The sequence below is a fragment of the Equus przewalskii genome, chromosome 29 (genome assembly GCF_037783145.1).
Source record: "Equus przewalskii isolate Varuska chromosome 29, EquPr2, whole genome shotgun sequence".
Taxonomy (NCBI): domain Eukaryota; kingdom Metazoa; phylum Chordata; class Mammalia; order Perissodactyla; family Equidae; genus Equus; species Equus przewalskii.
Genome location: NC_091859.1, coordinates 9,191,287 through 9,218,381, shown reverse-complemented (window position 1 = coordinate 9,218,381; position 27,095 = coordinate 9,191,287). Strand labels below are relative to the sequence as shown.

The window sequence follows — 27,095 nt, the reverse complement described above, 5'->3', positions numbered from 1 at the left end:
ATCCAGCCCAGGACGTGAATCATCCCTTTGTCCAGCGTATCCATGATGTACGTGCAATCCTCTTGGTAGTCGCTTAGTAGTCTCCTTGGTTATCAGATGGACTGTGGGTAGTCTTGCAGCTCTTGTGTTCAAGTAACCCTCATTTTACTTAATAATAGTCGCAAAGCGCAAGAGTAGTGATGCTGGCAATTCCGATACACCAAAGAGAAGCAAAGTAAAATGCTTCCTTTAAGTGAAAAGTTGAAAGATCTCAATAAGGAAAGAAAAAAAAAAATCATGCTGAGGTTGAGTAACTTTTATTACAGTATAGTTTTATAATTGTTCTACTTTATTGCTCTTACTGTGCCTCTTTTATAAGTTAAACTTTATCATACGTGTGTATGCATAGGAAAAAACATAGTAAACACGGGGTTTGGCACTATCTCCGGTTTCAGGCATCCGCTGGGGATCTTGGAACGTATCAGAGGGTTGGCTCTTTGCTTTTTAATCAAGAAGGCTATTGATCGGGTATGGGATAATGTCTCATTAAATATATAGATATGCAAAGAATTAGAATTTTCTGTGAAACATTTAAATTATGTTTTGTTTTGTGAATAAAACCAGCTTATCTTCCCAACTTCCTGTTAAGACCTCTTGAAAACTTCTCCAAGTGATTAAATGAATGAATGCATATCAATTTCTTTTATTATCCAAAAGATGGAGTTATATTTTTCACTTTACTAGATCTAAGTTGCTGTAAAGTTATAGTAATTTATTATATTATATATATTATTATATATTACATATATTATATATAATATTATATATTATATATAGTGATATATTATATTATATATATTATACAGTAATTTATATAATAAAATCCAGTTTATACGTCAACTTCAGGTCAAGAGATAATCGAATCTTTACTCAGTTTTTATCCTTTTTTTAGGCAGCAGTTTTCAGGCACTATAATAAGCTTCTTTTTTCAGAATTTCCAAGTCACACACAGGGATAAAATATTTCTCTGACGTATAAATTTAAAATTTATTTTTGGCGACAGTCTACAGTTAAAAATTGAATCTCCCACATGAATCACTGAATCTAAAATGCAATACCAAAGTCACATATAATGACTCCTGCATATAACATATGCCATAAAGTCAGATCAACTAATTATGGGCATGGAAATAATTAATAATAAAAAATCAGCTATTATTTATTGAGTGTGTTTTGTACACAAGACACCGTGAAAGCACTTAAAGTATTGCATCACAACAATGTTATGTGGTAGGTATTAATATCCCAACCAAAAACCAAAAAACAAAGAAAGAAGATGAGGTATAGAGAAGTCAAGCACTGTTTACCCATAATAACAGAGTTAACAAGTATCAAAACTTAGGATTTGAAGCAAGTATGTGCTACTCAAGTGCTCATGTTCTGAAGAAATGTGAGGATGTGTATGCATTTAACTGAATTTATTGCTGTTATAATTTAGTAAGAAGTTTATATATGTAGGCTAGATTCAGAATTTTCTCTTTGGGCTACAAAATTGTTGTGATATTCCCATAGTTCTGTATGAAAATGAAATTGACAGAATATAATGCAGTCATGCATCCTTTAATGGTGACAAATTCTAAGAAGTGCATCATTAGGCTATTTCATCATTGTGCAAACATCATAGAGTGTACTTACACAAACCTGGATGGTATAGCTCAGTACACACCTGATCAGGATTTGGCTCTATGGTACTAATCCTATGGGACCACCATCATATATGCTGTCTGTCATTGACCAAAACCTTGTTATGCGGCACGTGACTGTGTTAACAATTGTAAGCACTCTGAAAGGATCCTCTAAGATTAAAAACTCTACCCTCATTTGGCTAAAAAATGTATATAGGATAGAGAAAGATAGATAGAATTTAAGACGAAACCTTTTTAAACAGTAGCTTTTGTTTGGAGTGTCTAAAATCTAGGGGTGTGCACAAAATGTTGAAAAAAATTATTGTGGATAATTTTTGCCAAGTTGATGGATTAATTGAATTTCATACATTTGAACTTTGATACTAACCTAATTAACCAAGTAATCTTTAATTGGGTCTTGAAGGTCAGCAGAATTGGGGTAGACAAACAAGGAAACAAAAACGCATCCCAGGTAGAAATGAAGTCACAGGGTATGTTAGTTTCCCCGAGTGCCTTAACAAAGTACCACACACTGAGGGGCTTAAAACAACAGTAATGTGTTCTCTCACAGTTCTGGAGCCTAAAAGTCTGAAATCAAAATGTCAGCAGGGCCATATTACCTCTGAAGTCTCTAGTGAAGAATCCTTTTTTGCCTCCTCTAGCTTCTGGTGGTTGCTGGCAACCCTTGGTGTTCTTGGCTGGTGGCAGTATAACTACAGTCTCTGCTTTCTCTCTTCACATTGCCTTTTTTCTGTGTGTCTTTGTGTCCCCAGATATTCCTCTCCTTGTAGGAAAGCCAGTCACTAGATTTAAGGCCTACCCTAATCCTGTAGGACCTCATCATAACTTGATTACATCTGCAAAATCTTATTTGCAAATAAAGTCAATTCACAGGTCTGAGGTGGACACAAATTTTGGGTCGAGACTATTCATCCCAATACATAGAGACATGTTGGATCGTGAAGCTATTTGTTTTCTAGGCTTTGTAGCTCAGATTTTACATTGAAGGTGGAGGAGCATATAAAGGTATTTAAGCCAAGAAATGATATGATCAGATGGGCATTTAAAACTATCTCTTTGTCAGCAGGGTGGAGAATAAATAAGCAGGAAAAAAGACTAATAGCAAGATGACAGGTTAGGTTATTAAGTGGGAGTTAGGGTAAAGGAGTTTTCAAGGATGATCCTAAACTTCTGTGGAGAGTAGTGCCATTCCCTAGTCAAGTAATATGAGAAGAAGAGTTGATTTGTGGGTGAGCAGGGGGACTAACATGATGAGTTTCATGGTAGGTATATTATTTTTTAGTTAATTTTGATTTTTTATATATACATAATTTTTCAGTCAAATAAGCATCAAGATGGTGCAAATCCAAAGACACACATACACACATACAGAGCCTGCACCCACCTCCCATCTCACTTCCCTGAGATTCTTAATTTCAACCTTTCAGTCATTACTTCTGGTATTTTCTCTCTCATTTAAACTTAATCTATGTCTTGCTCTTATATTATATGGGGATTTTAACTTTCTTATTCTCTTCCCTCCTTTCTCTTCCACCCATTTTTCTGCTATAGTTATCTCAAAATCACACTCAGTGTTACTATTTTTATGACTATGTAAATAATTTCCACAACCAATGCAAGTAATGGCTTCCTGTGATAGTATTTACTTTCACTGTACAGCTTTCTGTTTTTCCAGGATTTTATTAATTATCTGATATATTAATTTGCTTACTTATTTTTAAAACTGCAGTAAATCTCCCCACCCAATCCAAAAGTTTGGTAAAATTTCATAATTTCATTTCAATTATGGTCAATTTTCAAGTAGACAATTGATCATTCTTATTTTTATTTTCTTTGAATCATCACTTCTTCCTCTGCCCTCCACCTCTGATGTGTACCAGCTTCTTTATAAGCCTGCTTCATTGTTTCGGCTGTTGTTATGGGATTTACCTCTACTATCACTTTGAAAATCCAGAAGAAAAAGTGATCAAGCTCCCTTAAGAAGAAAATGCATGAAATCCCCAGCATAGATAATAATTAAACTTTGAGAGAAAATGAAACATCTGTTTTAAATGGAAAGCTAGAGGTTAAGGATCTGTGTGTATGTGGTTAAATTTCCTGATGGTGGTGAGGGAAGATCTGGAAGTTGAAGGACTATCCATTTAAGGGCTTCTATTTTTTTTGGAAAAGTGGAGAAATACTTTTCCACTGGATACTGGAGGAGAGGAACAAAAGGACTAATTAGGAATGAGTGATCAAGGGAATCTGGATAATAATACATGGAAACCACCACCATCCCCTCAACTTCAGGCTCCTTATGCAAAGGAGTGTCCTTCAGTATCAGGAAACCACACCAGGCCGATGAGGCTCCCTTCTCAGCTGACTTTTCCCAACATCTTCTCAAAAAAGTCAATCTACCTACCAATAAATTCGCAGTAAGCTGTTAGAAAGATAAAATCGTCTCCATATCATCTATGAGTTAGATGGTTTAACAATTATTTAAAATATTATTAATGCCACAGTTTTACTCTATTTGCACTGATAGTTGATTTTTCCCTAATTATGTGTTTATTGAGCTCTCTAAATTCTTTTTATTGAAATATAAATAGCAAGGGAAATGGTTAAATTCCAAAGTCAATTGGTCAATTTATATGTGAATATAATTCAATTTTACTTTTTATATTTACTTGGCCTCCTCTTTTAACTATTGAGTTACTCTTGCTTATATGTGAAGATATGAAATCAAATTTTTGATTTTTCATGATGATATTTATTATCCTTATTTGAAGATTACTTTGCAATTTGGAACTATAGCCATCATTTTACCAACTTTATGGTTTGCAACTCTCCCCTTAATTGTACTTATCTCTATTATGCAAAAAGCTGATTTCTCTGCCACTTTTTACCTAAGAATGCCAGTTCCACAGTATGCAGTTTCAAACTGTATTCCATTGCATTCTCAGAGAGAGCTTTTGGTTAACCCAAGATATAAGAAGAATTATGACAGATAAGTTGGGAAAACCCACATGAAATCTTGCACCCCTTCCATGAAAATAAAGGAATGAATATTTACTTTAAGAAAGCAGTAGTTTTTATGTCTTACTATTTTATTTAAATAAGAAAATACAGTAAACTATCTGAGAATCTGATTTGAATTTTTTTTATTATTTCAATTTTAGGCCATGGCACAGAAGGAAGATATGGAAGAAAGAATCACAACCCTTGAGAAGCGTTACCTCAGTGCTCAGAGAGAATCTACCTCCATACATGACATGAATGATAAGCTTGAAAATGAGTTAGCAAATAAAGAGGCCATCCTACGGCAGGTTCAGTATCTCCCTCTTGGTTTTGTTTTGGTTCATGTGTATGTTCTCACCATTGTCACAAAACGTAGAGTAAATAAAATAGAGTATTTCTTGGCAATAAATCATTCTCTAAAACTGAGAATGGAGCTAACTCAACAGATGTGATTTTCAATATGTAATTTAGAAATCTGTCTTAATAATAATAAAAATAACAGCTAATGATTACTTTGGATCTAGGCATGAACCAGAAACTGTGGTAAACAGTTTACGTATATTACCTCACTTAAACCTAACCACCACCTCCGAAGTAAGCACAGTTATACCGGGGACACTAAGGTTCAGAGACATGAACATTCTTCCAAGGTCACACATCTGGTAATTGCCACAGTCGATAATGGTAGCCTAAGTCTGTTTGGCTCGAGCAGGAGTGGGCAAAGTATGGCCCATGTGCCAAAACTATGGCTCTATTTTATAAATAAAGTTTTATTGAAACATAGCCATACCCATTCATTTAATCATTGTCTATGATTGTTTTTGTGCTACAATAGCAGAATTGAATAGAGACCAAACAGAGACCAAAGCCTGAAATATTTACTATCTGGCCCTTCACAGAAAAAGTTTGTCGACTCCATCTCCTGAGCCTGGACTCTTAACCATTATCCTCCCTTCACTCTCCCACTCCAGCTAATACTGTGATTTTCAATATTTTGCCATCATAGTACATCTGAAGTCTTAGTACTGATTTGTATTCCATTTGTCCAAGTTTAGACTCAGTAGTAACTTCTTTTCTTTTTGCTGCCATTGGTAAGAGCTTTTTTATTTTTTTAATGTGTTGAATTTTATTAAGGAATATGGATAAGTAATATGTGAAAGCATGAGGGCAATCATCTCTTTGCACCGGAAGTGTAGTAGGAGTAGCTAATTTTGAGTGTAGAATAATGGCTGAAGCCCAAAGCCCCTAGTGACTGATGTTTGCTATCCTAACAGTGACTGTTTAAGCGTCTCTTTTTTCATCCCTATTTCAGATGGAAGAGAAGAACAGACAATTGCAAGAGCGTCTTGAGCTGGCTGAGCAAAAGCTGCAACAGACAATGAGAAAAGCTGAGACCTTACCTGAAGTCGAGGCTGAACTGGCTCAGAGAATTGCAGCCCTGACAAAGGTACTGCAATAAAACAATTGGTCAATCTAGATATCCTTGTAGAAGTGACTAGTAACCCACACAGAATCTGTAAAGAGTTTCTTTAGCCTTTGTGAAAATCGAGTTTATTTAATGTTTATTATATTGGTCTGTTATTTAGATGAATTTTTCATATTACATGTATCTTTTTGTGCTGATATGAATGACTAATACATGAATGGGATGATCCCTTTGCCTATTTTAAACATGAACAAAAGCAAACAAACTTTTCTGTCTGTATAATTAATTTTCCATGGTAATATTGGCACATAAGTGTACTCACCAAATGTAAACACACAATGATGATATTTGATATGTATATACATGAGGCATAACAATTTAATAGGCTTAACATAGGTAGTTTCATATTAGAAATGTAGGAAATATCAGAGGAATTGATTCCTTTCTGACTAGAGTAGGAAAAAAATTGTTACAAGTTGGAAGTTAGATTTGTAGAAGTCTAAAATCTAAAGCCATTAAATAGTCAGAAAGTGGTTTTAATAGCTGCAATTTATTCTGAACCAATTAAAATCAATAATAATGTGAAGAATGTTCAAAATTATTTTCTATGCTATGGCCATTAGATGCTGCAATTATCTGCACATTTTAGAATTTTGCAACGATTATAATGTTAGAAATGATTATTCTTACCTTTCACAGTGAAATGGAAATGGCATTGCTTCAAAGAGTATATGCATGTCACCAGAATAAAAGTCCAGCTTTTGTCACTAAAAACATGTTTGACTTTTAATATCAATTAAAAAATGTACACACATTTTAGATGTTCACACAATCGTCACTATGTGCTAAGTTTTCCACGCCACTGCAGTAAATGAGTGAGACAGATAGATGAAACTGAAGTTACAAATTCTGGCATTAGGGATTGTCCAAAACAATTGATGCAGCAATGTAAAAGTAGGCACACACACTTGCTTTCCTGAAAAAATAAATAATTAAAGAGGAACAATAGAGTGATGCCTATTGGTTAAAATAGGATAGTTAGGTAGTGAAAAGGCAGACATTTGACAAAACAGAGCAAGGTTAGAAAGTATTGGAATAGTTGGTTGTCTATAGAATATTGGAATAACTAGCTGAATAAAACATTAGTCTCGTTAGGGTAGTGTTACAATCTGGGTCCTTCTATTGTTACAGATCGTGCCATAAACCCCTCCGACAATTTCACAAATGTGTGATTTCTAAGATAAAGATAAGTTTATCATTTGCTTTCAGAAATAGTCTTTAAACTATATAAAAATGTGCAAATATAGTAGTAGTACTCTGTTTTTTCTTGTAAACACATTTTAAATTATTATAATATGAATTAAGATATGTATACTTAGGCATTTTATCTGAGGAACATAACGAATTTTAATAAAGAATGATCTTACTGAATTTCACTCTTTTAGATAGAGGTAGGTGAGTGGCTAAATAATAAAAACAAGCTGGGTAAAATTTTAGTGTAAAATAATCATCAGTATTATCCTGAGTGAAATACCACAAAGTCTGGAAGTCTCCCAAAGAAGCACAATTTAAAATTCAGCAAATAATTGTCCCATTTTAACCTCTATTGGACTGAAAACAAAACATAATTTCAAATATAATACTTGACTTATGAGGTTTTAAATTAACAGTCCTAAGAATCTTTAATTTAGAATATAAAAAATAACTTGAAAGAGTTGTCTCATCTTTTTTGTCTTTCATTTTATTCTCTTTGGCTCTTTATTTTATACATATATTTACTTGTGCACCCAAAATAATTTCTTCCATTTAATCTTACGTAATCATGTATTCCTAAAATTGCACTTCTTCTGGACCCTTTTGATTTCCTCAAGCAGATTTTGTAGATTTAGTAGGTGATTTTTCAGTAGAGTTTTATTCCTCTTTAAAAGTGTTAAAAATGCTAGGATTCACTCTGCTTCTTCTTTTTACCTCTTTCTCTTCTGGCTGGCTCTATATCAACAACATTATTTCAGATATTCAGTTTTTATGTTATTGACATATTTAATTTGTTATACACGCTTCTCTAGTACTGAGATTTTATCCTCAACACACTCCCTCTGCTTGTAACATTTTTATAACATTTGAAGATCACTTTTTCACTCATTCTCCCAAGTTTTATGGCGACAATGATCTTGTATTTTTCTTGTCCTCCCTTCTCAAGACCTTTAGGGATGGTCTCTAGAACTTGTTTTACTTATTTATTTTTTCAACTTCAATTCATTTTTAATATCTCATTATGTTTGATCATCAAAATCTTGTTCTACTTCTTAATATTTTTCACTGTTTTAAAATAAAAAGATTTCTGCTTAGCTTAAATCCTAGGCTCCCCTCTCCTAAATTTTGCATGGCATTCATAACAATACCTCAGACATTTTATTTGGCCTATATGTATTTTTTCCCTACTTTCATTATCTGATACCTATTTTTTCTGCCTCTTTGACTCTCCTCCCTTTAAAGTTGATTTCTTCTCCATTTCCAAATATATTCATGCTCTTCTCAACATCATTTCTTCCTGTAATTTCTTTTAAAATCTTAGCTCATTTGAAATTTCCCTATCGCATTAAAGAGTGAAATCAAGATAAATCCTAACAAAGTCCATCAAGGAGTACAAAAAAATAGCAGATTGTTCTCATGTGACTTGTATTTACGACAGTTGCTTAAACTGCAGCCTCCACAAGGCTTAAATGAGCATAAGTCAATAGTGGTTGAAATGCGATCCCAGTGTTTGTTTAGAGATGGTGTCCGAATTTATTCTTTGGCTGCTAAGACTATCTTTTCTTTCCGTGTGTGTGTGTGTGTAGCTATGTAGGTAAAGCTCATTTAAGGCTTTTAGAAAGTCAAAAGTCTTGAATAATAGGTATGGATAAAACTGAAAATTTGCCTTTGGCAAGACATATACATAATTGACTAAGAAAGATTTGGGCCTCCAAATCTTATGATTTATAATGTCTACTTCTTTAATTAAAATGCATATTCTCTCAACAAAGATATAATTCATCTTGAATTCCACAAGGTATTTCATTCAGTTTTAGTACCAATAAAAAGTTTCAGCAACAATATAGTAATTTAAACATGATAGAAGTCTTGTTCAATCTCTGAAGTGAATTTTCACAATGTTCGGTGTGTTTTCAAATAGTTAGGATGTAAACAGGCAGAAGTTTTAAGAACCTTTGAAAGACCTACTGGACTTTATGCGTCTTTATGAAAAGACAGTTTTAGAAATTGAAATGGTAAGGCAGCTTGACTGCCTTGAATCAGTCACTTGAATCACTCACTTTATTAATTTTAATAGCACTAACTACCTGTTATAATGTACTTTTGAAAGATTACAGGTACCCTAATGAATTTAGATCATATAATTTTGACCCATTTACTGTGTTTTTCATTGAATTCTAAGTTTTAAATCATATAAAACCATTCTATAGCATTTTGGGACTATGGTAGCTTTTTGTGTTGCTTCTGCTTGGAAATTTTGGAAGAGAGATTGGTTATTTGTTATTTCTTCGCTATTTTCCCCCATTTATGAAATAAGAATATGAGACGGAAAATCTTACAAAATGTAAATGTAGAGTTATAATTTTCATAAGCAAATCAGATTTGAAATGTTAAATGTTTATTTTGTAGATTAAATTGGAATTTGTTGCGTAAAATAGTACATATGCATATGAACCAATACATGAATAGGTTACTATTTCTTTTCAGGTACTGCATGACATATTTATATGTAGTCCTATATTTGCATAAAGTAAGTTTCACTGTTTTAGAATGAACTTATAAAATGTAATAGTATATGCTCTGGAGTTAAATTTCGTCATATTGACCTAGATCCTTTTGATGTTATAATAACTTAACTTCTAATTATGATTAAAATGTTGATGTAACTTTACATGTAATCTGTGCATAACATACTAATACAATTCAGCTATCAGCAATGTCACATGTGTTGAACCCTCTGCGTCTGTGGTAACTTGACAATCACCTCCAAGACATGTAACTAACCTGCCCTGGCAAACATTAGCTCACAAAGGCACTGGGCTGCCTGTTCACTTTAGGGCATTATTTTGTTTCCGTAGCAACAAATCAGTGCAGAAACAGTTTTGAAGTGGTCCCTAGTGCCATCCAGTAGAGTTCACAATTAAGTTTTCTTGTCCTCATAGCATTATTGTCACCTTGATAATTTGAGGACTTTTAATCATTTTTGTTTAAAATTTCAAATTAAATCTACATCTGTGAAGAGGCGCTGAAGTTCTAGGCCTACAGTCATACTGTGTGTTCAGAAGTCACTTTGTAAGTTTGCCACCGTTGCTGAGGAAACTCAATCCTGCTTGAGTTGAAGAATACTCAATTAACCCCGTGGCTTAGCTTTTTCTCTGATTTCTACAAAGTTGAGTTTGTAATAACTTTTGTTCCAAATTTATTTCACCTGAGTCATTGCCTTAGCATACTCCTCAACATTGAGATACATTGTTTCCATTATTTTTCAATTCTGTGAGAAACAAACAAACCAAATTACAAAACTTTAACAATCTGTCAGAGACATATCCTAGTATTTGGTTTCCCATAATTCCAATTATCACGTGACTCTTTCAGAGTTGCTTTAATTCACTCTGTAGTAGTCTTTCATTGCCAGCCATCACTAACCTTCATACCTTAGGTTGGTAGCTTTTTATTTGGGCATATCATTGTTTTCCATTTATAACCATCAATGGCATCATGTTCACCAGATATCAGTGTAGTTCTTTCCACATAAAATTCTGTCTATTGAAGTATTGAATTTGCCGTCACGCTTTTCTTTTAAGCATTCTGTGCTATGTTCTGTTCAGTGTCAGTGTCTTTAGTTCTGATTTTTCAATTTTGTCCCTCTCCTTTTCCTTGACTTGTTAGTCTGATCCAACCTCTTCTACCTCATCTGATGATTATCAATATGTTATGGAAGCTAAACTACAAGAAATGATCTCCATACGTAGGAAGGTAGTCCTACTGGACTTTACTTTCTATTGCTAACTAGAATCCATCTAAGTTTTTCTTTTCATTTATAAAAATTATGTTACTTTTATTTATTGATAATCAACCATCTGTGCAGTTCAGTGCTTCAGGAGCTTAAGATTGGACAATGGCAGGTTTGTGTTCAAACCATGCACAGTCTGCATGTTACATTTGGCTGATTTCATTGCTCATAAATAACTCCAATGTTTTGCTGATGCTTGGATGTAACAGGCCTTTGTAGCTGACACATTTCAAGCAATGCTGTTCAGCTGCCTGTTTAAAGAAAGTTTATTTTTTGAAAATTACATTTGCGGTTGGTAGTAGCTTGCTTTACATTTTATTTCAATTTATTAAGAGGAAAAGTGTTAACCAAGTGTTGCATTTCAGGTACATTCTTCATCTTTCTTCACAGGCTGAAGAAAGACATGGGAACATTGAAGAACGTATGAGACATCTAGAAGGCCAACTTGAAGAGAAAAATCAAGAACTTCAAAGAGTATGTATATGAAGCACCCCCCCCCCAGTCATCATTTTGTGGAGTTACACTCTACATACAGGAAAGGAATATCTTTCTTGATTATGGGTTATATTTACAGTCTTATGGCTATGTCCTGTGCATTTTAAAGGAAAAAAATTTCTAACAATTTAATCAAGACAGACATAAAATTAAATCCAATTTTAAAACTAAAAATCTTATAAAAACAAACTCAAATGGTCTTATAAATGAATTTTATGTCAAATTCATTCAATTTTTCTTGAATGTAAGGCCAGGCAAAGAGAGAAAATGAATGAGGAGCACAACAAAAGATTATCCGATACTGTGGACAGACTTCTGACTGAATCCAATGAACGCTTGCAGCTCCACTTAAAAGAAAGAATGGCAGCTCTGGAAGAGAAGGTAAATCTCACAAATGTTCAGCAATGTTCTAATGATCATGTTTGTTTTATATCCCGCTGTCATCACTGTATCAGTCAGATGATCCTTTTACTTTCTTTAATTTTAAGAAAAAGCCTGATACATTCTTAGAAGTGAATGAATAGTTTCTGTAAAAATGTGTAAGATCAACTTTTAAGTGAATAACATATGCTGCATGGTGGATAAATCTTGCATATTAGCATAATCGTATCAAAGAAATGTTTTAAAATGTGCTACACTTTTGTGATGAAAATGTTCCATTTATCCTTCTCATGGGATACAAAGTCAAGAGTGATAAGACAAAAAGAAATGTTTTAGGGGTGTGCAGGGATGTTTGCTTTGAATTATTCAAATATTTCAGGTTACTGCATCTATTAGTATGCTAATTACTACACTCGTAGTTTAATTTTACTCTATAAATTTGAAAAGAATGTACTATTTTAAATCACGCTTTGTAGTACTCTAAGAACAGTATAAAGCTTTTACAGCAGTCATACTTTTACGGCAATAATTTTTTAAAGTATCTGAAGCCACTTATTTCCATATGGTATGACATGTAACATTAGTTTTTTAAATAGCTAAAATTTCATTATTTCTCTAATAATTTAGCTATTATTAGAAATTATCAATTCCGTGTTTGAAATAGAAGTCCAGAAATAAAACTTTTAAAAAATATGATCTGATAATTTCTTCTTTCTTCAGATAATAAAAGTGAGTTCATCTGAATTCTTTATAACACTTCTAGTTAATATTTAGCTTGTCACTCACTTTTTCTTGTATGAAGAGTAACCTAATCATTTCCAACTTTAAAAAAGCTGAGAAGATGCAAACAAAAATAGCCTGAAAAATAATGTTTATTCCATTTATCTATCCAAGTGTTACAAAATAACTTTTCCTATGTAAATTATGTATTTCTCAAAATATTAATATGTCATGTTTAAAGATTCTGTTGAAATTTGTTTTCTATGGAAACCAAGAAATAGATGCACAAAGGGAGAAATCAGAGAAGATTCTTGAGTGATAAAAAATTAACCTATATACTTAATTATTTTCTATTTTCTTTATTAATTCTTCTTTTTTCTTTTATGTAGAATGTTTTAATTCAAGAATCAGAAACTTTTAGAAAGAATCTGGAAGAATCTTTACATGACAAGGTATTATGGGAACTTACATTTCGCCTATTTTTCTATTTCATAGGGTGAATGTTTTGTTGTAAAACAGACTTGATAATAAATAATTTCAGGATGTTATCCTTTTAAAACAATTTTAACTTTATATTATACATACAGAAAGCTTGATGAATTTTTACAAACCAAACAAATCAACCCTCTGGAAGCCCCCATCTTGTTCCCATACAATCACTACTCTTATCCTAAAGGATAACCACTGTTTTGACTTCTAACAGAAAAAAATTGGTTGTGACTTGTTTGAGGTTTATATAAATGGAATAAAAATGTACACGCTAATTTGTGTCTTGTTTTGAGATATTATTTTAGCAGAAATGTATTAAGTACCTTTTATGCAGAAGAATTATGCTAAGCTACATATTTGCAAACATGATCCTAGTTCCAAAGTAGCTGAAAAATCTAACTGAGGAGAGAGAACACACCTTTGACAGAGCACTGAGTCTCAGAGTAGCAGATGCCAAGTGTCAAATGTGTGACATAGACAGTAAGAGCTACATCATACATTGCTGCTATAAAGAAGGCTTCAAGGAAGTGGGACTTGACTAAAATTGTAAGAAAAGGAAGGACTGTGTTGCAATCCTTTCAAATACAGAGCATATGGCATGATCACAGATGCTTGGTCGGGGAGGGGGTGAGTAGTGAGTTTGGTATCTTTAATAATAATAGGCATAACAATTTGGCTGGAATCAGTTATTCCTGTTGCAGGATGCTTGGTAGAACAGGCAGATAAGGACTAAATTATGAAGTGTTAAAAACTGTAATTGCTAATACGTCTTTTCCTCTTTCATTAGCCTGTAAAATACTTGTTAGCAATTTTGTCTCATTTCATTTTGTTTAGCATAGGCAAATAAAATAATATAAAATTACTAACTTAAGAAATGGTCTATAAATGTGTGTTGAATAAATGATGGAAGGAATGGAAAGAGAGAAGGGAGAGGGAGTGTTAGAGAGAAGAAAGGAAGGAAGGAGGGGAGGGAGGGAGGGAGGAAGGAAGACCTGGCAAGAGTATGGCATATGGAAGGCATTGGAAAAGATGAAAGAATAAAGATTAAAAAGAACAATTGTACACTTAATCCTATAGAATGCTACATATTATGGTGTTAATTTATAAATAGCTATTTGGTCCTGCAATCAGGTTGTACACAGTCTTCCAAAAGTTAGATCTTCTAGAGCAGTTCAATATGGCACCTAGAAGATAGCATCTAATTCTTTCTGAAGCAGTTCAGAAAGTCTACATGAGGGAGATGACATTTCATCAGGCTCTTGAAGGCACATATGATCTTAACAAAAAGAAAAGAGTAGGGAAGAGGCCAGAGCATATGCATAGTGCAGAGAAAGCACAAATGATTGATATGCTGAATCACCAGAAGTTTGCTGTGACTCATATATGTTTAAAGAACTAGGTTGTGACCAGATTGTGAATTTTGGACTTGATCTCATTGTGCAATGTTATGTCATCCAAAGCTCTGTGTACTCCTGGCAAGATCCCCAGAACCCACTCCCCTGCCACCTACCCCAGCCTTGTAGCTTCAACAATCTGCCTAAGCAACCAACAGTGCTAATCATTCTGTGCTTTGCATCCTGGTTCACGTCAATCGCTAGAGGAAGCAACTGCAGGTCATACATCATTTTTGAATATCATCCCCTACAGCTGAACACATTTTCTAGTCTCACCATATCTCTTATAAATCCTCAAATTTCTACTCAATTATATATAATTAACAATCCATTGTTAGCATAAGCCACTGTGTACTCAATCTCTTCTCTCAATGTTACTCTTCAGCATCTTGATCCCTAAAATTTGAAGTTCCTAAGATTGTCCTTGGATTTCTTCTCTATGTTCAGTCCCTGGTCGTCTCCTCTGATCTTATGGATTTAAATACCATCTATAAGTTGAGCACTTCCAATTTAGATCACCTACTGGATCCTCTCCTCTGAGGGAGTTTGTGTATTCAAGAGCCAACTCAATATCTCCATTTGCACGTGTAGGCATCTCAAACTTAACAAGTCAATCTCCTGCCTGCCCCCAAAACACCACCACCTAACCTAACCACCATTGATAGTAGTCTTCTCAGTAAATCACACCTTCTTTACTTTGACTTAGTTACTCCTGTTAAAAACCTTGGAGTTATCCTTGATCCCTTTCTTTATCTCACACCCCACAACCAGTCCAACAGAAAATTCTATTTCTTCTATCTTCAAAATATAACCAAAATCCAACCATTCTCTCCCAACACCATTGTTGTCCAAGCCATAATTCTCTTGCTGGTTTTTTTTAAAGAACAGTAATAATTTTATTTCTTCCCCACCTCCCAATCCCATTCAACAGTCAGTTTCACAGTCATCAGAATGATCATGTCACCTCTCTGCTCAAAAATCCTCCAGTCATTTCCTATCTCACTCAGAGTAAAAGCCAAAGACTTTTTAAAATGGCTTATAAGACCTTTCAAGGCTGCCCTTCCAAAAACCTGCAACCATACTTTTCTCAGTCTTTTTCCTGTCTTCCTTCTTAACCTCTCCAGTCTAGCCACACTGACCTTCTTGCCCTCTGCTGCACCAAATAGACTCCCACTAAGGAGCATTTGCACCTGCTCTTTCTCCTATCTGCCATACCTTTTCCTAAGACATTCCCATCTGTTTAACTCCCTCCTTCTCTTTAGGTCTTTGCTCAAATATCGCTTTATTGGAGAGCCCTTCCATGAGTGTCCTATTTTCTCCTTCCTACCAACATTCTATGGACCCTATTTATTTATTGTCTTTTCTACTAGATTGTAAATTATATGAGTGCAGAGAACTCTATCTTAGGGCCTAGCACACCAGAGGTGCTCAGTGGATATTTGTGGAAATAACAAATTAATTAATAAATACTATAAGAAATTGGTGAATATTTTTAAGCAAAGAATTCATTTGATCATACATACATTTAAAAAATGATACTTGTAGCAAAAGCATGTGTGTAGAAGAGATGGAAGGAAGCGCCACCTCTGAGGAAGCTGGTAAAATTATTCGGGAGAAAGGTAAAAAGCATGTAGAGTAGGATGGTAGTAGTAAGAATAAAAAGGGCAAATAAGAAAAAAATCCAAAGGCCACACTGAAAAAAACACATGGTGAGCGAAGTAAGTCAAGTAAAATGTGAAGCATTGGCCACTAGGAGGGGGAAAATAGCAATAGAAAATCTAGAAGGACACTGTAGACATTTATAACAATATAAAAGTTATAATCATGAAAATAAAATTAAGTGCTTACGTGAGCACTTAATTAAGGCCTCTAAGACAACTCCTATCTTGATAAATTTACAGATCAAACTGATAGTACCAATCTGAAAAAAATCATCAGATACACAAATACTTGTACCGCTATCAAGCTAATAATTTTAACTCATATTAGGTTGTTTACTTTGTGTCGGTAACATTTTTTCTTGTCATCCTTTTAATCCAGTCTTCTTTCTCCTTCACTTGTATGTCCTTCAACCCTCACAAAATAGTGGAAATCCTTCACTTACTGCATAAATAAGAACTTTTCTTTATTTTTAAATTAGCTATGGTTTCTACTTTGCATTTTAAAGTAATGTATACATAGCTGGCCATGACCTTAATATTCCTATATGTTTGCAAAAATTTAGAATTAGTGAATGTCAGGTAATATAGATAAATTTTTATTGATTTCTGCTGTTCACATTTTCTAATCTTTCATAAAAATATATCCATCAGTTTTCTATTTTTAAAAAGCCATTAAGCTTCATAGCTTGGTTTATCATAATTGAGTGTTGGTATTATTGGCATATGCATATCATCTGAATAACACTTCTTTGATTTTTAGGAAAGGTTAGCAGAAGAAATTGAAAAGCTGAGATCTGAACTTGACCAACTGAAAATGAGAACTGGCTCTTTAATTGAACCAACAATATCAAGGTAACATTAACTTAAAAGCTTATCTATATTTCACTAAAAATCAATATGAACTTCCGTATGGTTTCACATCTCCTCAAATAAAATAAATAAATACCTCCTATTGCTCAGCAGTTATTGCCCTATTTTGATTCCCTACCACCGATTTACAGTTTTTACACTCAAAAATAATTCTCTAATTTAGAAATCCTTTCTGCTGATATGCAATAAAAATTTAAATTATTACCTTTTATATTTTACATTTAATTATATAGACAGAAATACATAAAAGATTCTCAAATGAAGAAATGGAACTGTGCATAAGGAGATTCCATCTCATTCCAGGAAGGGGCATTGTTCCTTTTATCTGTATGCAGAAATGTTTTCAACGCTTAACGCTAGTGAAGAAATATCATTGACTATGGTCACTTAGCATCTGGCTATTTTGTTAAAGTAATTGAAGATAAAGAGGGAGGGAGAAATTACACATGGTAAAAAAAAAAATTCAAATAAATTTAGCCGTACTCATCTACTTTTACTCAATAGCTTATCTTAAAAGAAAGAAGCAATGAGAAGATTGTTTACTCGACAGACAGACAGATTGATCTATCTCAATAAGTCACGTATCATTTTCTTTTGTGCTTAAGGCCTTTTCTTTAAAGTTGATAAGAAACCCTAGATGAATTTACTCATTTGATCATTTATTTAGTAGATAACACAACAATATCAGCTATTTGAAACTTATGACCACCACAGAATTCTATAAGTCAATTTTTCTTGGTCTTATGCTTATCCTAAGAATATTAGCTCCACAACAGCTGGAATTTTTATCTGCTTTGATTACTACACTCAGGACCTAAAGTTAGAAAAAGAAAATAAACCCGGTATGTAGTATGCGCTCAACAGATATTGTTGAATGAATTAATATCTAGTAAAGCATTTTTCAGATACTCAAATGAAAAATCAAAATTAAAAAAAGAAATCCTAAAGGTGCTTATATTCTCTTCAATATAGGTATTAATAAAAGCAAAATTCAGTATTTTGAGTATTTCTACCTTCAGTTTAGTATAATAAACACAGTTCTGTAGGCATAAAAACACCCAAAGAACTTTGAAATATGTAGGTCTTTAATTTGGAAAATTATGTTTATTTTTCTAAATGTTTTATTATGATTTATTTATCTGAGCTGAAATGATTAATTCAGTGATATACTTTCACATGGTGATGATGATGCTGAAGAAGGAGGAGAAAAATAGCTGACAAAATATCAACACAGTAAACAAGCAGAATGAGCATTATCCAATCAACAAAATAAATGCATTTTTACAGGACAAATGGCCACTTCGTTGTCTTTTTGACCCTTGGTCTCAGAAATGCAGAGTCATAGAAGTGTTGTCTAAACGCTCGTCACTGCAGTGAGTCATCACAGGCAGCCTAAGGATGCAAAATTTATCCACAATGGAGGATCCTCAGGGAAGCTTGGGAACCACATACAGAAAAATTGTAGTAGAAACTACATACGGTAGATTGTAGTAGAAACAACGCTAGACCAAGAATAAGAAAACTGATGTTCCTAGGTCTCAGACACACAATTGTTAGTTGTTTGATTTTAGAAAATCCATTTTTCTTTAATAAGTTCAAATTCTATGTATATTTTTACATGAATTATATAAAAAATGATATTTTATGAGTATCGCGCAAGTTTGCTTTGCAAATAAAATGCAGCAACTGAGCAAAGGGGGTTTTGAAAACAGTAAATCACATCTTAAGTATAAAGTATTATAGGAATTATTAAGATCACTAAACCAATGGAATTTGTAATAGGTTACAGAATAACTGAATATTTATCAAACATCAATTATTTATTGAACATCCATGCTTCTGAGCGCACATAATTAAAAAAGAAACAATAAAGAAAACAGAAGGTGCATGAGAACTTCATCTATTAGTTTTTGATCTTACAGGTGGGGAGGTGGGAAAGAGCTAAAGTTAATGAATGTCACTGCTAGTGGTAATAACTAATATGCTCCACTAGTACCTCATCTGAGAAGAAAGTAAAATGAGTTCCAGAGTGGCTGGAGAAGGCCTGATTTGGTTCAACTCTGAAGAAAGGGTAGGATCTGGATAATTGAAAAGGACAATGGAAGACATTCCGAGAAGCAGGGGGATGGGTAACAGGTTTTCTCTAAGAAAATTCACGCTCAATTTATCTATGGAAATTCTTTTGCAAGATTATATTCAAGAGTTACAGGAGAGTCAGGAGGGGAAAGTACATGGTTCCTTGTGTAAAGGAACCTGTGACTGTGTTGTCACTTAAACTTTCAGTGCCTCCCAAAATACTGTACACCAAAAATAATTTAAAAATTGAAATATACGGAAATATTGCCTCTGATTTCTCCTGCTAGAGAATCAGCTCACAGAGTTGAATAAAAGGAAAGAGATGAGCAGTGACTGCTCTAGATGAAGTATAAGCAATGGGCTCTTCTACCATTGGTGTTTGCTTAGGTCTTTTGTTCTTTCAAGATCAATTAAGCACTTTCTACCTGCCAGACATGGCAGGATTGGAGATAGAATGGTGATGGTGACGAATACGTGTTCCAGATGGAAAACACAGGAATACTAGTGTGAGGACTATTTTAATAGAAAGAATACTGGGAGCTAGAATATTACATGACAATGGGACTTTTAAGCTGGGACTTTAAGAGTGCTAACCATACAAATGTGTGAAGAGACTGTTTCCAGCAAAAAGAACAAGTTTAAAGACTCAGAAGTGAAAGAAAGTGTGTCACTGATAGAGTTGAAAGTCAGTGCAGCTGGATGGAGAGAGTAAGGCAAAGAGTAACTAGAAGTAAAGCTGCAGAGGAGATGGAGCCCAGATTGTAGAGGGCCGTGTGAAGACATCCAGGAGTTTTCAGCAGGACATCCATGGGACCAGAGCTGTGTTTTGTTTCATGTTTTTATACGTGACCTGGAGTTAAGAGATAAAGCAACAAGGAAACAGCTTTCCTGGGATGATGAATTGTAATGTTAGAAACTCCGCTTTGATGCCCAGAGAGACATTACCCTAAGCAGCCGCAGATAAAAGGTACCTAGAATGTTCTGAGCTAGATAGTTCAGACTGTATTATAATCAGTTTCATTCATTCATTATCTTGCCACATATTTATCAAGTGCTACTATATGTGAGGCATACCTCCTTGAGTATACAGTGGCGATTAAAATCTGATCTTTGTCTTCATGAAACTTATACCCTCTGACAAATAGATGAAGACTGAAAGTTGTGCCTCTTGTTTATGAGTATGGCCTGGTTGGTTAGTTTTTACATATGACTAATCCACAATAAAGCCAGTTTGCTTAAGTCTCAAGTGCAGTGCTATAACAACAATAGCTGTCATGTATTTGGTGGATGATTCCTTAGTTCTTTTGCTTTAACATCCTATTTGGCAAAACAAGGACTTTCATCAATCAGGTCAGTGTCTTCTGCTGTTGCAAAAACACAGATCTTACCTATCCTTTTGTAAACTTGCCAAATATTTAGAAATGTTTGTTTTCGTTCACAAAGAGAACTAAGGGAGGAAGCATCAGCAGGGGCCCCCAGTACAAGAGAAAATATAGCTTTAAGCGTATTTCCTACTGATGATGGATCATTTTATAGGACAGCATGTCGTCCTTGTTATTATCATTATTGGAACAATAAACTGCATTTGCTGTAAATCTATATAGTATCTAAATGATGTGCCTGGAGAAGCCTTTACTGCACTTTGACTACACTGTGCTTCATTATCATGTTTATTGAAAGCCAGTGTGATGATATTTTCCAATTGGAATTTTCCAACTGTTTCATCTCTAAGCAGATTTCAGAATCAAATGTGCTCATCAAAGATTTTTCTTTATCTTTTTGGAACAATGTCTTATCAAAAGCTGAAAAATTGTTCTGGTGGTATTGCTATTTTATGAAAAAAATGATATTATTAACCTTAGGTTAATCTGATTTTAAGCATTTTGTTGATTTCCTAAATTGAAAAATAGAACGTTGAAAAACAAATAATTCTGGGACCCCAAAGGTTTATCCATTTTTCTCTTAGATTAATAGGAATACTTAAAACAAGTATGGTAATAAATACCAAATATTGGATATCCACTACACAGCTCAAACTAAATAGAATTGCTAGAATTTAAGCCAAAGGATCTCGGTTATCAATCTTAACATGTCTCATTGTATTACCATATTTGAAAATGATGAGTAAAGAACAGAAAGACTTTTTATATACAAAAAACAGAAAATACAATTTGACCTTCAGGAATGGAGCTGAGACTAGAATTTCTGACATGCAACCCTGAAGAGACCTCAAAAGAGTCATGGCAATTCACCAGTTTTCTTCCTTGAGGTTTATTTCCTTGAAAGTTTATGTTTTTTTGTCAATTAAGTTATGGATAGCGATTTGCTGGTAAGCTTAATTTTTGAGATTGGGTATATGTCATGTTCTTCCTTCTTCCCAGAACTCATCTGGACACCTCAGCTGAGTTGCGGTATTCGGTTGGATCCCTAGTGGACAGCCAGTCTGACTACAGAACAACTAAAGTGATAAGAAGACCAAGGAGAGGCCGCATGGGTGTGCGAAGAGATGAGCCAAAGGTTAAACTTTTTATTTGAAGTCTTGATGGTTTTGAGTAAATACACTATTCCATTTTGGATATAATTTTAATACTAAGAGAATTCATAATTCTAGCATTTTCATTAGTTTCAAGTGTGACATATGTCATATTTTTAAAACTATAAAACTAACATAAAGTCCCTACTGTGTGCCAGAAGTTGAACTAAGCATTTCCTATGTATTTATCCACATAACTCTATGAATTTGGTACTGTTTTTATACTAATTTCAGATATAAAAAAAATTGAAGCTAAGAAATTTTAAGTGTTCAGCATTACACAGCCAGCAATGTTATAAGAGTCAAAACTTAAGCCTGTATTTGTGGGATTTCAAATCCCATGCTTTTGTCCATTATGCTATATTGCCAAACGAATGGATTTTTCATTTGCTTGGGCACTTAAGTAATGGCATTCATCTTGTTAATTAAAAGCAATTAAATATTTTAATTATAATTACTACTTTAAAAGCAATTTGAGGAAAATGTACATAGATTATTGAAAGTGTTTGTGGAGACCTGTTCGTGATAAACTGCACTGTCAGCCTTTCATTCAGTCAATAACTTAAAATTTGTAAGCTATGCATGTTGAGTAAGTATATAGCTGCATTTTATGGAGAATTAATATATTTCCTTTGTGCCATAAGTGTAGTTTCTTCTCCCCAACCACTTGTATGTGTCAGAAATACTACATAACTTATTTGTCCTTATTTGTACACAGGCTCTTGACATCCTTTTGTTTTTAAATGACACCTATGTGTCATGTACAAATTAATCCCTCATAGTAGGCATTCAATATCCCTTGAGAGGGTAAATAAATAAACAAATGAAGAATAGATTAAGTCCATCTCAGTTCTTTTCTCATTTTTATGTGACAAATATGTTAGTGCTCCTTGGCACCAAAATAATTTGTAACACAAATGCTAATTCAGGTCCTCAAATCTTAAGTAAATCATCAAGGCAATATCATGTGGTCCCTCCAAAAGTCGTTTTATATTATCATGAAAATGAAAACCAACTTTTTAAAGAGCAGAAAACTCTAGGACGTCTCTCTTACTCCCAACCCTCTCGTACGTTCCGATCACAGATTGAAAAATACTGGTCTATTGGTTACTCAAGACTCATTCACATGGAGGACTTAATCAGTTAAAAAAACATAGCCATGTAAAATAGTATGCCTTGGGCTTAAAAAGTCAATGAGGCATTTAAGTGACCAGAGCACTGGAGATGAAATTAAATTACTTTGCAATATTTTTAATAATAATTTATTAGAGTCTGTGTAAGTGAATGTTGAGAGAATTCCTGTGTAATGTGTTGTGTGGTAATATTTGTAGTCTCAGCCTCTAATAAGAAACTGTAAGTAAGACTAATTAGTATAAGAAATGGGAATGCTTGAATACACGTGAATAGAGATTGTTACATTTGGAAACGGGAAAATATTGCAAACATAAATGCTTTAAAGTGATTGTTACCTTGAATTGAGGTTGAACTAGAAATCATGCAGAAGTTTATGATCTTTATTCCTATTAAAATGTTGATATTTATGCTGACAATTAATACACGCCATTACATAAGATGTCAAGGAAGTATTTTATTGAACCAATAAATTAAAATGTTAATAATCAGTTCTGCTTTTGCCAGGTAAGCTATAAAAGCATGTTGCTTTTTGGTTGCTGTTTCTCAGAATAGTGCTTTGAAAATGAGTAATGTGATAAATACTATAATTGTTCTTTGACAATCCAGGTGAAATCTCTTGGGGATCATGAGTGGAACAGAACTCAACAAATTGGAGTGCTAAGCAGCCACCCTTTTGAAAGTGACACAGAAATGTCTGATATTGATGATGATGACAGGGAAACAATTTTTAGCTCAATGGATCTTCTCTCTCCAAGTGGTCATTCTGATGCCCAGACTCTAGCCATGATGCTTCAGGAACAACTGGATGCCATCAACAAAGAAATCAGGTGAGTTCAATTATTACTGATGGTTTCAAGGGATTAGAAGACTTTTGTTTTTTTTTAGTTATGACCTGGGCTCTCTTTCTCTCTTGTTTTTTGGGGGTATTTTTACTGAGCTAACACCTGTTGCCAGTCTTCCTCTATTTTGTATGTGGTTTGACACCACAGTGTGGCTTGATGAGTGGTGTGGATCCACACCCAGGATCTGAACCCATGAACCTGGGCTGCCAAAGTGGAGCGTGCCAAACTTAACCACTGCACCACCAGGCCAGCCCTGGGATTAGAAGAATTTAATACTAAAATTGCGATCATCAGATCAGAAGTATTAGCATCACCTGGGAGCTTGTTAGAAGTGCCGAATGTCAGACCTGACCCCATATCTCTTGAATTAGAATGTGCATTTTCACAACATTCCTAGGATATTTGTATATGTCCCCTATAAAATTAGGACAGCCTTTGTAAGGGACCTACATGAAACATATACAGACTAATGATGTTATGGTATATAAAAGAATGAGGTATATAAATTAATTTTTACTGAATTATTTCAGCCTGGATATGAAAAAATGTACTATCACCATACAGCCGATGATAGATGATTTCCAAAGAGTAGATAATATCATAAAGTTGAAATTGTACAAGTTAACGTTTCAGACCCCAGTGAAGGACCCAACTGTGTCAGGTGGATTTGTTTTCTTTTGACCATCAGGAAACTAAACTTAACTTGTTTTTTTCAATTAATAAACAGTCTTTTACTATTTTGAACAATGCTTTTATTTGCTCTTTCTGGGTGTAGCTAAATCTGTTGGCCTCCTAATGTGATTCAGATGTACCTAGTTCTCTACCGTCATCCCCCTATCGCACATTGTAATAGTTTCTCATCTGGAAAACGATAGTAGTTTCTGTCTGGTTTCTTTATATTGTTTGGGTTCCTGATCTAATCCAGACTAACACTGCAGCCAGAACAGACTTTTTAAATCCCAAATGTGTGTATGCAATTTCCCATTTTTAAACCCTTCGATTGCTCTTAAGATAAAGATCAAAATCCTTCATATGGTCTGCAATGCCCCACCTGCCTCAGCATCCTCTTGGCATTCACCTGTCCAACCCCATATCCTTTTATACATGACTTTCAGTTCTTTGAATGTCCCCTTGCTCTCTCCTTTATTGATATTCCTTACTTCTGGAACATTCTCCTCAACACAGCATTCTACCTGAACACATCACCAACTTTACTCTTAACTCGTCATGAACAGCTCCACCCTCACTTCTGTTCTTCAGTTCACTGTACTGTCCTTAAGTTCTTTACCTTTCCTAGACTATAAGTTATATAAGAGCAAAAAATATATCTGCTCACTGTTTTATTTCCAGGTCTTAGCACTTTGCTTGATAACTAGAAAGTGCTTCATAAATATTTCATTACCATAAATAGAAAAAAATATAGAGAACATGAATTCAAACTGAATAACATTTTCCGATGTTGTGCAGCTAATGGCTGAACTCACTGAACAGATTTGAAATCAAGTATATATCCTTGTGATATTTGCTTTCACCAAAAGTATATACACACACCCTCAATAACAACCTATGTCTCTCCAGGGACTCTTCGGTTTGTTACATTAGAGTAGAAATTACCAGTAACAATCTCGCTGTAGATGAATTAAGTTGATACCCACATAACATGTTCAAACTACTGTCCTTCAATATGTTTCCTCATTGTCCTCCATAATGTAGGTTAATATAGTTGCTGATTTGTAAGAAATATATAAAATTAAAATACATAGCAATATTCAAAAGAAGTAGGCACCTTGATAAAAACTGTGGTGAGCTGCTAGCACCAACCAGAGTTTATCTCTAGTTAAGACTTTTCTTCTTTCACGAACTAACTTAGCCATTTAAAAATAGCTTTTTCTGGCTTCTTTACAGTTCACTGACTCTCTTAAAGGGAGAGATCAAGCGACTTCAAACCCATTTGCCACTGCAACGTTCATTACTGTTCGTCTACAGTTGCTGTTATTTAGCCCGCTTTACTTCTGTAGTCTTCTTTATTCTTTCTTCCTTCTGTTTGATTCCGATGGGAATCCCTCCCCAACACACTGGGACCTTCTGAAGGGAATCTATTTCATTGCTATTTTCTTTGCTTTCCATATTAACATCAGGATTTGAAAGATCAATGGATTGTGGTGTATTTTTCCAAATAAACTGAACATCTAGGTAGCACTGGTTTTCCTTTTTGATTAAACCTCCACCTACCTCCTACTCAACTTGTCCCTTTAGGTTAGACTCTCCTTTACAATTACTGGAATACCTGGAGGTTATAATTAAAATTTCCTTGTACAGCAGAACCGTATTGCCTCTCACTGGAAGATTTTTCTGAAAGAATAATTTTCTACCAAGCATTTTAATAGTACAAAATTCCTTTTTTTTTTTTTTTTGGAGGAAAGATGCTGTTTTTTCATTGGAATGTGTTTAAAGCATTAATGATGTTGTACTATATTATTTGATTAAGGCTTCCTTTGGGATTCTGGTTTTTGGGTAAAGTTAATATGCACACATGGGGGCCGGCCCTCTGGCCGAGTGGTTAAGTTTGTGCACTCTGCTTCAGGGGCCCAGGGTTTCATGGGTTCGGATCCTGGGTGCAGACCTGGCACTGCTCATCAGGCCATGCTGCGGCGGCATGCTGCATGCAACAATTAGAAGTACCTACAGCTAAAATATACAACTATATACTGGGGGGATTTGGGGAGAAGAAGGAAAAATAAGAAAGAAAGAAATAAAACCTTTAGAAAAATTTTTTTAATTGATAAAAAAATAAAATGCACCCATGAAAATAAACTTCAAAGTAACAGAATTCGTATTCTTTGTGTATGTGAAAAATTATAATTAAGAGTAAATGTGCCTCATTATTTTTATTGACTTTTTCTTTATAGCAGTTTAGAGCAGTTCACAGCAAAATTGAGGGGAAGTTACAGAGAGTTTCTGTATACCCTGGCTGCACACATGCATAGCTTCTCCCTTTAGCAAAGTCTTCCACCACAGTGGTACATTTGTTACAATTGATGAACCTATACTGACGCATCATAATCACCCAAAGTCCATAGTTTACATTAAGGTTTACTCTTGGTGTTATACGTATTATGTGGGCTTGGAAAATTGTATAATGACATGTACCCATCATTATGGTATCATGCAGAATATTTTTTACTGTCCTAAAAATCCACTGTTCTCTGCCTATTCATTGCTCTTCCCCTCCCAACACCTGGCATCTACTGACCTGGTTACTGTCTTTACAGTTTTGCCTTTTCTGGTGTGTCATATAGTCAGAATCTTTTCATATTGGCTTCTTTCATTTAGTCATATGCATTT

The 27,095-nt window shown here is 34.2% G+C and overlaps 1 protein-coding gene across 50 annotated transcripts in view; it reads left to right on the top strand.

Moving 5' to 3' along the window:
• The window catches only part of PPFIA2 (PTPRF interacting protein alpha 2), a 454,616-nt gene that overhangs the window by 342,383 nt on the left and 85,138 nt on the right, over positions 1-27,095 (top strand). For 33 of the 50 annotated variants that reach the window (XM_070599410.1, XM_070599421.1, XM_070599415.1 and 30 more), the window contains 8 exons: positions 4,844-4,990; positions 5,995-6,129; positions 11,546-11,629; positions 11,900-12,031; positions 13,141-13,203; positions 17,056-17,147; positions 21,623-21,758; positions 23,515-23,735. In XM_070599410.1, the coding sequence (XP_070455511.1) occupies positions 4,844-4,990; positions 5,995-6,129; positions 11,546-11,629; positions 11,900-12,031; positions 13,141-13,203; positions 17,056-17,147; positions 21,623-21,758; positions 23,515-23,735 (1,010 nt within the window). Of the gene's footprint in view, positions 1-4,843; positions 4,991-5,994; positions 6,130-11,031; positions 11,119-11,545; positions 11,630-11,899; positions 12,032-13,140; positions 13,204-17,055; positions 17,148-21,622; positions 21,759-23,514; positions 23,736-27,095 lie in introns of all 50 variants that reach the window. The other 17 variants (XM_070599404.1, XM_070599393.1, XM_070599405.1 and 14 more) reach the window with 1 other exon arrangement.